Source organism: Sinohyriopsis cumingii, chromosome 6, assembly GCF_028554795.1.
Source record: "Sinohyriopsis cumingii isolate HCF-2022 chromosome 6, ASM2855479v2, whole genome shotgun sequence".
NCBI classification, from domain to species: Eukaryota; Metazoa; Mollusca; class Bivalvia; order Unionida; family Unionidae; genus Sinohyriopsis; species Sinohyriopsis cumingii.
In genome coordinates this window covers 76047648-76059919 of record NC_142966.1, presented here as the reverse complement: position 1 = coordinate 76059919, position 12272 = coordinate 76047648, and the positions used below count along the sequence as shown (strand labels likewise).

The window sequence follows — 12272 nt, the reverse complement described above, 5'->3', positions numbered from 1 at the left end:
AAATTTATCTTGACAACGAAATGGTGTCCTCATTTCTAATCTGAGTTTGGTTTTGCAATTTATTTTGTACATTATAAATTTTAGTCTACCCACATACATTCCTGCAAAATTCCTGCAAAATTACATACAAATATACAGATATATATACATAAAAACAAGCTGCAGCATGGCATAAAATATATAAAAAGAAAGAAAAAACATTTCCATGAAATATGATACTAAAACGTGTTGCTTAAGACCCAGTATTATATTTTGCTCTTGTATTGCTTTCCTTCTATTGAAAAAAGTTGTTTTAAAATGTGCTTCAAACGTTATTATCATTTTCAACTCTACAAATTAGAGGCTACTAGGTGAAAGTCACCTGCGTAAATTTTTAGTTATGTAAATGTGTCAGCCGGGATTACACACATAGATAATTAAGCTGTTAAATGCCGAGTCCATCCACTGCAGATCAGGCCACCTATGGCATGCATTAAGCGTGCAATGCGCTGATTGAATTCATTATGCTTGATCTCATGTACAATACACAGTCAATCTATTGAGTGTAACATAGTACTATCAATCTATCATCTATGTACTTATCTATCTATCTATATGTATGTATGCATGCATGCATGTATGTATGTATGTATGTATGTATGTATGTATGTATGTATGTATGTATGTATGTATGTATGTATGTATGCATGTATGTATAGTCATTTATATCGAAAGTGTACTAATGAATAAACATATTTATCGTGAATTACAGCTGTTGCGGTCAGACAAGGCCTTCTGAGTAGGAGAGAATACACATTGGATGGAATAATATATACGATCATAAACACAAATACGTAAATCATGTTGGTAAAACATAAAATTTAGGCCGCAGTGGCTTCTTTAGTTGTAAGGGTTCATTAGCACATTTATCACATATCAAGTCTGAAAATAAAAACTACTGAAAAGAGACTTTCAACAGTCAATGAAGGATGAAATGTAGGTCTAAAGGTTCTCTTTGTAAAAAGGAATGTAAAACTTATTCCACCTTGTAAACTTACCAATATATAATGACTGGTTGAATGCCAACGAACCAACCCCCCCCCCACATTTGCAAGACCAACTCTTTATTGCTCCAGTGTTGTACATAACATAGAAGGAATACTTTCTGACACTAACATATCGCTTAAAATAAATAACTAGATAGGTTCATGAGTCAAGAACTGTAACTACCCCATTATTGCATTAGACTTTTCTTAACTTTTAAAAAGCAATTACATAATGCAGTTTGCAATTTTTATATAATTTTACTTCGATTCCGAAATCATTTTATTTATTTCATTCCAATTCATACAAGTAAAGTTTTGTATATTAGTCTTATTCCTCTCAATTAAAATTATTGTTCTGACATTTGATGTAGATTAACACCCACCCACACCCACCCCCACACACATCCCAGCTTCCGAATACTTTCAGAATCTCATTACTGCACTCGAGTTTTACTTAACATGCTCAACCAGCTCAATTTTCTCTGTATTTCAAAACATATTATCTACATTTGTTGGTGCTTGAAGTAGAAGTGTGTGCATGACCTAAGCTCCAAAACACTTAAGGGACTAAATCACCTAACACTGAAAAAGAAAAAACTGTCTAACGTATATGTTTTAGTCTTCGGGATTTGCGATAGGTTTTGACATGAATAGTTACCCTGAAGGAAATGAAAAAAATTGAAACTACTGATGCTGCAAATACGGTGAACGGTCATTGTGGTCATCGATTGATAGAGAAAGAAAGAAGGCAGCTTCTGATACTTATTAACGAAAATACTATACATTTAAATACAAAAGTGCAGTCACTGTGTATTTTATGTTGCTATGATACAAGCCACACTGACAAAATAAGAGGCTCCGAGTGGCCGAGTGGTCTAAAGCGCTATCCATTACGGATCACTGCCATCTCACCTCTGTCTGCGTGGGTTCGAGTCGAGGATTCGGCTAATGTGGGTATGTGAGAAAGCTCGCCAGTAGCTTCTCGTGGGTTGGTGGGTTTTCCCGGGTTCTTCCTCCACCATTAATACTGGCCGCCATGTATAGCCTATCGTGTGCTGAAAAATGGCTTTAAGCCCTACAACAACAACAACTGAGAAAATAAATACATCTGCTTTATCTTTAGTCAAACCTAAGGGCAATAACTCTTTGCAAATAAACAGCTGTTGTTTCGAATGGTACCTGGGGAACCTCACCATAACGCCATACTTTCTATCAAAATATTTCACCATGTCTTACTTGATATTTGTTGCTCGTGTTTATCCACCACAATCCTACAAATGTATGAACGTTATGAAAACGAACGATTTTGTTGTTCAATATTCTGTGTCGCTCGCTCAATCTGTCATTTCTACACGATGGTTGTATGAATCATATCTCTAAATCCTTCTAAATAATTAGAAGTAAGTGTACCTGAATGGATTACTTGTAATATGCCTCGGAACATAATTATATTGAGCTTGACGGCTCACCAATGTTTTCTTTATAATATTTACATATTTGTCACATTATACTCGATAGATCAAAATTCCCCATCTTTCTTTCTTTAGAAACTGAAAAAGGAAAACACTAGCCCACTTTTTTTTAATTACACATGGCGACCGTATTCTAAACAAAATCTGTCTTTGCTTTTTTTTTGTTGTTCTAACAGTACGTCACACAGAACAGAATTCTGAGCCTTAGTCAAGGGAAATAAAGCTGTCATAGATTTGCACGCTGTCTCTTTTTTACGGTATATTCCAGGAATCCGGTTGGAGTACATTTTACTGGAAAAACCGGTTTTCGATCTGCATTTAATACTGTATAAAAGCTTGAATATTTTCCTTTTTGAAGATTGTCTTCAAAAATTGCCTTTGTAAGTGTTTGGTGTCCAGGGCATGTGATGACCTTTTGCCCATTTGATTACAATTGATGTCTACTAGTAACCTTGGAATTTCCGTTCGATTTATTTTTAGTGACCTGTCAGAAAATCATTATATTTTCGTTTCAAGGAGAGTTCATGTTAGAAACGACATATTCTGGATGACGTTGATCACTTTCATAAATGTGAAAGATGTAATCTGATATGTGCATTTAAAGGTCAATCGGCACTACATGAACTGTATGGTAAGTTAATTTGTCAAGGAAAGATTCCCTGTGCTGTGGCAGAATGTTTATCCTCTAATGTAATCTCTTAGCAATGTATATGAGCATCGCCAGTTAGTCCTTCAACTACGACCCTAGATCCCAACTTGTTGGGGCGGGGTGGACTACCAGTAAGAGCCCAGAGGCAGACGATCCCGATTTGGTGGAGCACCTGCATAATGACTTTGAAATACGTGAAGGCGTACGAGTACAGACGATATATTTTAAACTGAAAGCTTCCACATCCCAGGCCTTTAGGTCTGGTACAAGATTGACATAAAGAGGGAGCTTGCTGTTCAGTGTTGTATCGAATAAATTCACTAAGGATTTCACCTAATCTGGGTACTGTCATCAATGTATCTTTGTTTAGCCAATCTATATTTTTAATTTATTCCTCCTTTGATAATACGCGTTAATAGTCAATTAACACATGACCTTTACATTATCGAAAACGAGGCAAGGATGCTTCTCCATGCGTCATTTGATGTAACCAGAATAAACGGTTTAATTGCACTAACATAATTTTGCACTTTCGTCGTATTTGAACTGAATGATGTGTGCGACCATCAGTCATTATTAGGAAGACGGTGTATGTTTGTGTATACTCGTTTTATCGAGAGCAATTTATGTGTAAGAGATTTATGCAAAGATGATAAACATTTCGTAGCTTCACGGGCTAAAGTGTGTATCTTTAGAAGCAATGACAACTTGATTAGAGTTATAGGACTTGCAATTAGCTCATTTAATCAGAGAAGCACTGTAGAGGGCCCTGCACTTAAATTTCGCATGACCACCGGACGTCAATCTAACACTAAAATAAATTTGACCGAACTGTAACCTAGGGGTTTAGCCCACAGTTGTACAAGTGATTATACTACAGTCACCATTCCGTTAGGACCACAACGCCTCGTCTGCACAAAATGTCCACTGGAATATTTCTTTTACCCGGAATAGGGCGGACTCGAAGAGATATCTCCTCCGTGAATGTGAATCGGAGCAGCTGGCCCAATAAGAGTCTTTCTGAAGGAATTTTGTTAGCAGCAGAGTTCAGAATTCTCAAAGGTGATAGGTAAAATAAAGCAGACAACAAGGTCGTGGCAAAAACGCCGTTATGAGGGATAGGAATTGATCGAATTCTGCCAGGATGATCAATATATCAAGGCTAATTAGGAGATTATCTCCACATATACAAAGCCATGAGAAAGGATAACAGCCGATTTATCAAGGTTGGGGACAAGGCCAAACGAGTCACAGTCGGTCAACAGAGGGATAGGTCAGTCAGAAGAGAAGCACTTCCGATGTTATGACCAGACCCATGAAATTAAGAATAGACGAGCGCCTACTGAGATGCTGAGAAGAGGAATACACTGCAGTAGAAACTACAACTATATGTGATGCTGATAACTCAAATCCTGTGACGCTTTGTAGAGAATTAAACCGTTAAAGAGCGTATCTGCCTCAAGTGGCAACTCCTTTAACTGTCAATGTTGTGGTCAAGCAGTACACTGAACCTGCAAAGTTGAAAAAAAAATCGCCGCTGATACCATCATTGATAACTAGAGCGGTTGGCACGTCTTTGCTATGTCCTCCAGCAACCTCTGACGATCTTCCTTAGTCAAGGTCTCCTCCTTCAAGAATCTAAATGGAGCCGCCAAAAAATAGATCGGCATGCGAGACTATCGGCTATACGTTGCGGTACTTAAGCTCCAAGGCCACCATGTGTTTCACCGAACGAAAAGCCCGGTCACAAGCCTACATTCCCACTTAGGATGCATTATAGTCCGGAAGTTTGGAGGGAAAGATGGCTAAAAGGGTAAGAGCCAGAGAATGAACTCGACAGCCCCGAGAAAAAGTTTGTTTAAACTCTATGACCCTGGCAGGTTGCCGAAATAGCAGACAATCTGGACAAGTGGATGTCCCAGATAGCCGTGGACTTAGGATTTAATTCTAGAGGAAGGACATTCATGAAGTCATTGTGGAAGGTAACACTCACTTCACTGCAAGGGTAGTGTGTCACACATCGCGTAGAGATCAAATATGAATATAGGAAAGAGGATATTCCGTTCCGTAGACAAGCGAGTACATGGTTGTGGCAGTAAACTCGATCCCTGTCCCCAGAGCGATCAACAAAATTTAGTCACCGGTGCTCAGGGCCCGGTGACCTGTCAATGTCTAGTGTTTGGTGACCAGTCACAGACTAGTCAAATAAGAACCATCTGATAGACAAACCCATTCAAGATCTATCATAGCTCATAGCTGCTCTCCCTTTCTAGGAACGCGAGATTCTCTTATCTCGATCACCGTGATATTGACCCCTGAGACGGCGCTGTTCATCCAGAACGTTGAGATGCGACTAACAATTTCCCGCTCTTAAAAGATCGCAACGATTGATCCATTCACTGGCACTGACGACTTCATAGCAAGCATCAGAGATCCTTCGCATTTTGCGATCTTAGAGCCACAGAGGTGGCTATACATTCCAGCCTCACAGGAGGAGCTGACTTCCCCTAACACTGGAAGAAACAACAGAGGGGCTAGCCGAGTGATGCGCAATAGTGGTCATTCATTTTCCCCCTGTACTTGGGGGACCTTTCGCGATGTCCCACACATGGTCTGTTCAGAGACAAAAATCGGACATCCAGTGATTCACGCACAACCTGTGCACGATAGACGGTTGTGGTGCCTTTCTAACGAAGCTTTCCTGTGCCCATACTCAGCCACACCCTGCGACATATTAAGTTTTGGAAGACGACAAATCACACAAAAATAACTTTCGGGAACCCAAACAGGGTAGGCAATACATACGTAGCCCAGCAACTATGAAGATGATTTGAATTTACTGAAACACCGTAATGGGAAAGCTATTTTACTACACCAAAAGGAACATATAAAACACCCTAAAACAGAAAGTACTGACGAGATGAACACAATCTACACAAAAAGGTATGTGATTGACCTAAAAGACGTTTAAAGACGGCAATCATTTCGTATTTCGATGACTACGGGTAAAAAGGGAGTTTCCATATTTTTGGCTTTGACTAAAGTGTCAGGTTGGGATCATTTTATTTCCAATTCGAGCCTGCCAGTAGTTATTCAAACAGAAAGAAAAAAAAACTTTGACAGTAGACTAGGAATCACTGAAAAGGAAAACAACGCAATAGTAGCATGTTATTTATTACTGCTATTAAACTAAGATTTTTATTACACCTGTTAGTACCACTCCATTAATAAATCGTTAATTTATTGACAACTTTCATGTCTTGATATATATATATAAATTTGTACCTATCTGAGTCTCAAGTCGTTGATGCACAAATTATATAATAGCTGAATTAATCGTTTATAGGCTTGCTATTAGTTATTTGATGATGTTGTCCCTCATTATGTCTGTCTTTGAACTGAACCTTTGTTTCATAATGATTCATCAAAATCAAAATATTAAAGTCCATCAAATAATTAAATAAATATAAGCAAATATTAACACAGTATCTCTATGACTTATTTGGACCAGTAGGGTCAAAGAGCAAGCGCATGTTACATAATGAAATCTTTATTAATGTGACAATGACCCCCTGTTCAAAGGATTAAGCAAAAGTGTCACAAAATAAACTGCATGAACTTTATTATGATTTAACCAGTCATAAAGAAAAACCATCATATGGTTTAATGACTTTAGTGAATATGACAAAACAAAACCCAAAATTAACACATTTTCTCCGAATTATTGTATTGAACTGATGATGAGGGAGGAAAACTGATTGCCATGTCTCTCCTCCCACTGACATATAATAAACAAAAATATGAACTATTATCTAAGAAAAAAGCCCAAAATAGTAAGTCTCACGTATTCGAGGCTGGTAGTGAACTGTTCAAACAGCTTCTTTGCATATTTGAGAATTTAAACTTGGCTTCAATAATGCCTCATAGAAACGTGTGGAGGAAAACATAGGAATTTGTTTGTATTTGTTTTCTGTTTCCACGCTAGTTCAGCTTATCTGTCTTCGACTGCACTGAAAACTAGATGAAACAAATAAGTGCAGTTAAACAATTAAAACAGTAATTAAAATTAAATGACCCTATCCCTTCCCTGGACAGACTCAACGTCGTACAGTGACTATAAAATGTACGTCAAGGTCACCGAAACCTTCTAGAAAACCTCCAAAGGTACCTGCCTATGAAATTAGGTCCAGTTTGTTTAATTAATATTGGATTTATGGTTCACAACAAACAGTATGTTATATGATATGCCTACCTCTGCCTTCAAGAGTCCTCTGTGAAAACACTAGTAGGGCGTAACTGACGTTTTATATTTATGACCAAGAGGTCTGAATTACCTTGACCTTGTGAATCACGAGGTCTTGATCTAAACCAACTGTGCAAAGCCACTATGTTCGTATTTGACTCTCCTTGATCTTGACATTTAAAATTTAAACTACAGATTTATATATCACTCAAACTGCAATCCATCCAAAGTTTGGTCGAGGAATTTAATCTAAAACAAAGGTGATTGTGGAGAACCAATTGTGTTTTCACGCGATAATGACAATTGAATGTTAGACCCTCGATGGGCTTCTTTCTTTCCTTAAGTACAAGATCTCCACTAACTCCAGAGTCCATGTTTTTAATATAGTTGTAGAACTAAAGTCATTGCACATTAATTATTTTCCTCTTTTTAATCACTGTAACCTAAACATTTGAGCCTTAGACCCTCAAATCAGTATACTTCTTCTTGTCCCAAGGTAAAGATTTTTACAAAGTCGGATAGATGATAGAAAGCTAGAGATGTTGTGCGGAAAATACACAGTTAACAAAATGCCATACACATTGGTGTCACATGATATATTCCATCCTATGTTGATGTTATGAAAACTTAGCTTGTGTTTTTTTCAAGCAGTGTCTAAGCCACCAAAGCCTAATAAGGTATTCGGACAATCTCTCACACACATTAGTGTTATTTTCATCATGGTAATATCTAACTTTTTTTCCGGCAACAAAGCTCCAAACATCCCAATATTTCCTTTTCTCTTTCAACTATCTTAAAAGTTTATTGAAGTCCATATTAGAAGTTGAAATGAATCATATCATTAGAGGATGAAGAAAGATAAAGAAAACAAAAGTATTGGAAAAAGTTTAGAGAGTTTTATTTGGGTTCATGACAACTCACAGAGCATAAAATAATTATTCTGAGTCATAAACTAAAAAAATTTATATATAATTTTACAATGGAGAATCTCTTTCACAAACACACACAAAAAGACAGACGCATTATGGGTTTTTTTTTATATACAAATTCATGATATTAAATATATTACTGATTCTATATATACAGTATGTTTCTATAGTAGAAAATGACCGCACATAACAAAACATTTTTATGAAGTTGTCATGCTACGACAAAAAGGTACAAGAGGATACTGTATTTCTAATCAGGACCAACGAATATTGTCTTTTCAGGTCTTGAATGTTTTTTTAAAGCTAACTTGTCCATGCGCAAATAAATTTCAGATTTTTGCTTGCCTGCATAAGTATCTTAAGTGCAGGGCACAGCAAATCCTTTTAAGATAATGATATTCATTTTCATCTCAAGTATAAATATAATTACAATAATATTGCAAGTTTCATGCAAATCATTCTGTACATTGTTCGAGATGGGAAACTGCATAAATATTGGTTTCAGATTTCATCTTTATCAATAGATACGCTGGGCAAAGATATTTTCTTGCCTGTGTGAAACACGTCAATTGTCATAGTCAATGAAGGTTGGCAATTTATTTTGCATTACTGGAAACATATGGAAGGATCACTTAGTGTCTTATCAAATGAATTCCTTGTTTCTAACCATGCAAGTCAAAGATGAGCTCAACAAAGATCTGTATATTATATACATATTAAGGAGATGTATCCTGTATAAAAGGGACTATCCGCATTTATTATGAAATATTTAATTTAGAGATTTCATGTCATATTAGAAGCCTGGAAGATAAACTGAATGGTTTGTAAAATCATGAAGGAGAACGTTTGCATCATATATTCAACTTTATGTCTATAGTGATATTTAATTATCTCAATTAAAATAGAAAACGTACGACAAATGTTAGCAAAGTACTATAAAAATAATTGATTATTGTGTTGCAACACGCATACAGATATTAACACAATTCTCTGTAGAAATCAAGAACTTGATTGAACGTAGTGTCATATAATTATATACATGAAAGGAGCCAAGAAATATATGAAGTAGTAAATCATAAAGAGGGTAAAGTTACTTTGAAATATTTTTTAAAAGATACAGTATTAAGCACTAAACAGTTTATAAAAACCTGGGTCCTAATCGTAAAATCTATTATTTGTAGATCTCAATCAATTATTTGGTATGGAGTCAATCACAATACATGATTTGTATTACAATAATTATTTTTTTATAACAATTTGAACATGGAAGATGGAATGACTCATTTTTCTTTGAAGACATTGATATGAAAATTATTTTTTTGGATAACTGTTTATCAGTTTCATTTTTCATAAGCTCGTTACAGCTTCAGAGGTGTTTCGTCCAAATAATTCATCGAACAAACACAAGATCTAAATTTCAATGTAGCGGTTGGATGTTTTGAGAACAAATAATTTTTAAAGAACGTCAACTTTGTTTCTGGTAGAATCACATGGAATGAGGCCATTGTTTAAATCTTCAACTGATGTACGAGACACTGTTTTCACCTGAAAAATATTAAAACATAGATGTCTAAATAAAATTTCTTCGGTACTTAATGGGAAAGTCCATGAGAAATATTTATATATCAATCTTACATGACGTAATATTTAAATACACTAAAGAAACACATAATAACTGAAAAATGCATATTAGAGACAAAACATTATAGTCTCAGGATTTTAAATTGGTTTACTGAATTAGCCGGACTTCATATATACTGTCCCAGGCGGTTGTGAAAAGAAAATCATAAATCTATACCTAAATGAAACAATCATTGTTTGCTAGACTTTTAATGTACCTCATTTTCCGTGTTAGATCGAAGTGAATCAACTGTAATTTAGGCATACATTATGCAATCACTAACCTTAGGATGCACAGCTACCATGATACATTTGTGATTATGACAATTCTGAATGACCTATAGGTCATTGTTAAATGCATTAGCAGACAAGAGTCATTAACGCAATTGACTAAAGACAAAACTATGTGTTGATGACAAGCTTGAATAAAATATGCTTTCTATAAGTCTGTTAGATAATAACTATGGGAAATATAACAGTATTTGTTTATCTGAACATTTTACATGGGTCTAATGTGTGGTTGTAATATTCAAATTTACCTTATTATGAAGTGTGCTTTAATGAAGAAGAGCTGTACATCTCCCACCCTATATGCATCAGGCTTACCTCTTATTTTTTGACTACATTAATGGATAGCTGGCTTGTGTGGCTATACCACACATATTTCCCTTATTCCTGGCCAGCTTAATGTAGCCATTTTCTCCCCAACTTTCACCCCAGCTGTAAAGAAAATAAAACACTTCATAAATGTGTGTCCCTCACTTAACATGGTGAGTTCATAACACTTTACAACATTGAAATCTATGACCTTACAAAATGAACTATAACGTTACTGGCCAGACAACATTAACTAATATTTTGTGTACCCTATCCTAATTATAATGTTGTAAGATTACAGAAATGTTTTATTTTTTAATAGTAAAAGCTTATTCGTGACCTTGACCATGAGGATAACACCTTAATTGCAATACATGAGATGCCATCAAAATGATAAACAGATTTAATTGTATACAGCGAAATAGAAGAAACCTTACTATATTGGAACGTGACCTTCGCCTTATGGAAGTATGCCATGATTTGCTGATTTATCTGAAACTACTATTCCGTTAGAAATCATACGTGCAAATAGGATTCGAAACTAAACCAATGACATGTGACCTTGACCTTGAATATAAGATGATCACTGTAGTATATGTTATACATTCTATACCATAAATTACTTACCCCTTACCTTAAAGACAGCATCCTCAATGACTGTAATTCTAACAATGATGTACAATCACGCGCAGTGGCAGAGAAAGCAGGAAACAAAATATTTTGCTATTAACCTTGACCATGATATGTTATATGAAACGCGTTCCAGAAATGATGCATAAAATACCAAGTTTCCAACCCAAACTCTCAAACAGTGATAATGTTATAGAGCATGCTATAGTGTGACAGGGATAAGGACGGAAGTATGAATACTGTACCCAACATTTTTTTGGAGAAGACATGGAATACAAGGGGAAAAGTACAGTGATAGGACACTATAATTCTCATTCTATAATTACTATTTCAATGACGATTAAGTAATAAATAATTTCTTACCTGATTAAAATTTTAAGTGACATCATTACAAAACCATGCAATACATAACATCATATCACACGGTTACATTATTTTTCGTAGTGGTAGTTATGATTTCACCCTCTTGAATATCGCGACCAATACCTTTCGGTCAGAAACTTGATAAAATTGTAAATTGACGTATACGTCAATTTTCATATCAAAACCAGATCAGTTAAGGCTTCTAAGTTGGTCAGTATGCTGATGTTTGTGGTTCTTCATTTGCGATCAGGTTTGCAAAATTGTTCGAATCCCCGCAACCTACAGAACAACCTAAATTACTGTAACACCCAGTGGTGACTATGAAAGTAGTTTTCAGTGATACCAACTGACAATCACGCTTATCAGAAATCATGGAATCAATATTTCAATCTCAAGGTAGCCGGTCTAGAACCAACAGTACACGTCAAAGGTAATATACAATATATAATGTATATAAAAGTTCGAATTAATATACAGTGTACGGTATACAATAGTATTTTACCTTCCTATGAGCGTATATTAAGAATCTAGATATATCAGTTCAGCAATCACTTGCAGAATACTCCTTCCCTGCAAGATAAGAATCTACAATTTTCCCAAAATGCGGAACTAACTCCGAAAAAATGGTAATTTGACAAACTCAAACACTCTTGTCATGACACAAATGCATTCCAAGTTTTAAGAAGATATTTCAAATGGTTTCGAGATATTAGCTAGACAAGTGTTTGAAACAGAAACTGCCCC

The 12272-nt window shown here is 35.7% G+C and overlaps 1 protein-coding gene across 1 annotated transcript in view; it reads right to left on the bottom strand.

Annotated features, from left to right (window-relative positions):
- Positions 1-8270: 8270 nt before the first annotated feature.
- LOC149797245 (digestive cysteine proteinase 2-like) overlaps positions 8271-12272 on the bottom strand; it is a 46237-nt gene continuing 42235 nt past the window's right edge. The window contains exons 9-10 of the mRNA XM_089961943.1: positions 10545-10658; positions 8271-9863 (exon numbers count right to left, since the gene is read on the bottom strand). Coding sequence (XP_089818069.1) covers positions 10559-10658 — 100 coding nt within the window. The 3' untranslated portion in view covers positions 8271-9863; positions 10545-10558. The remainder of the gene's footprint in view (positions 9864-10544; positions 10659-12272) is intronic.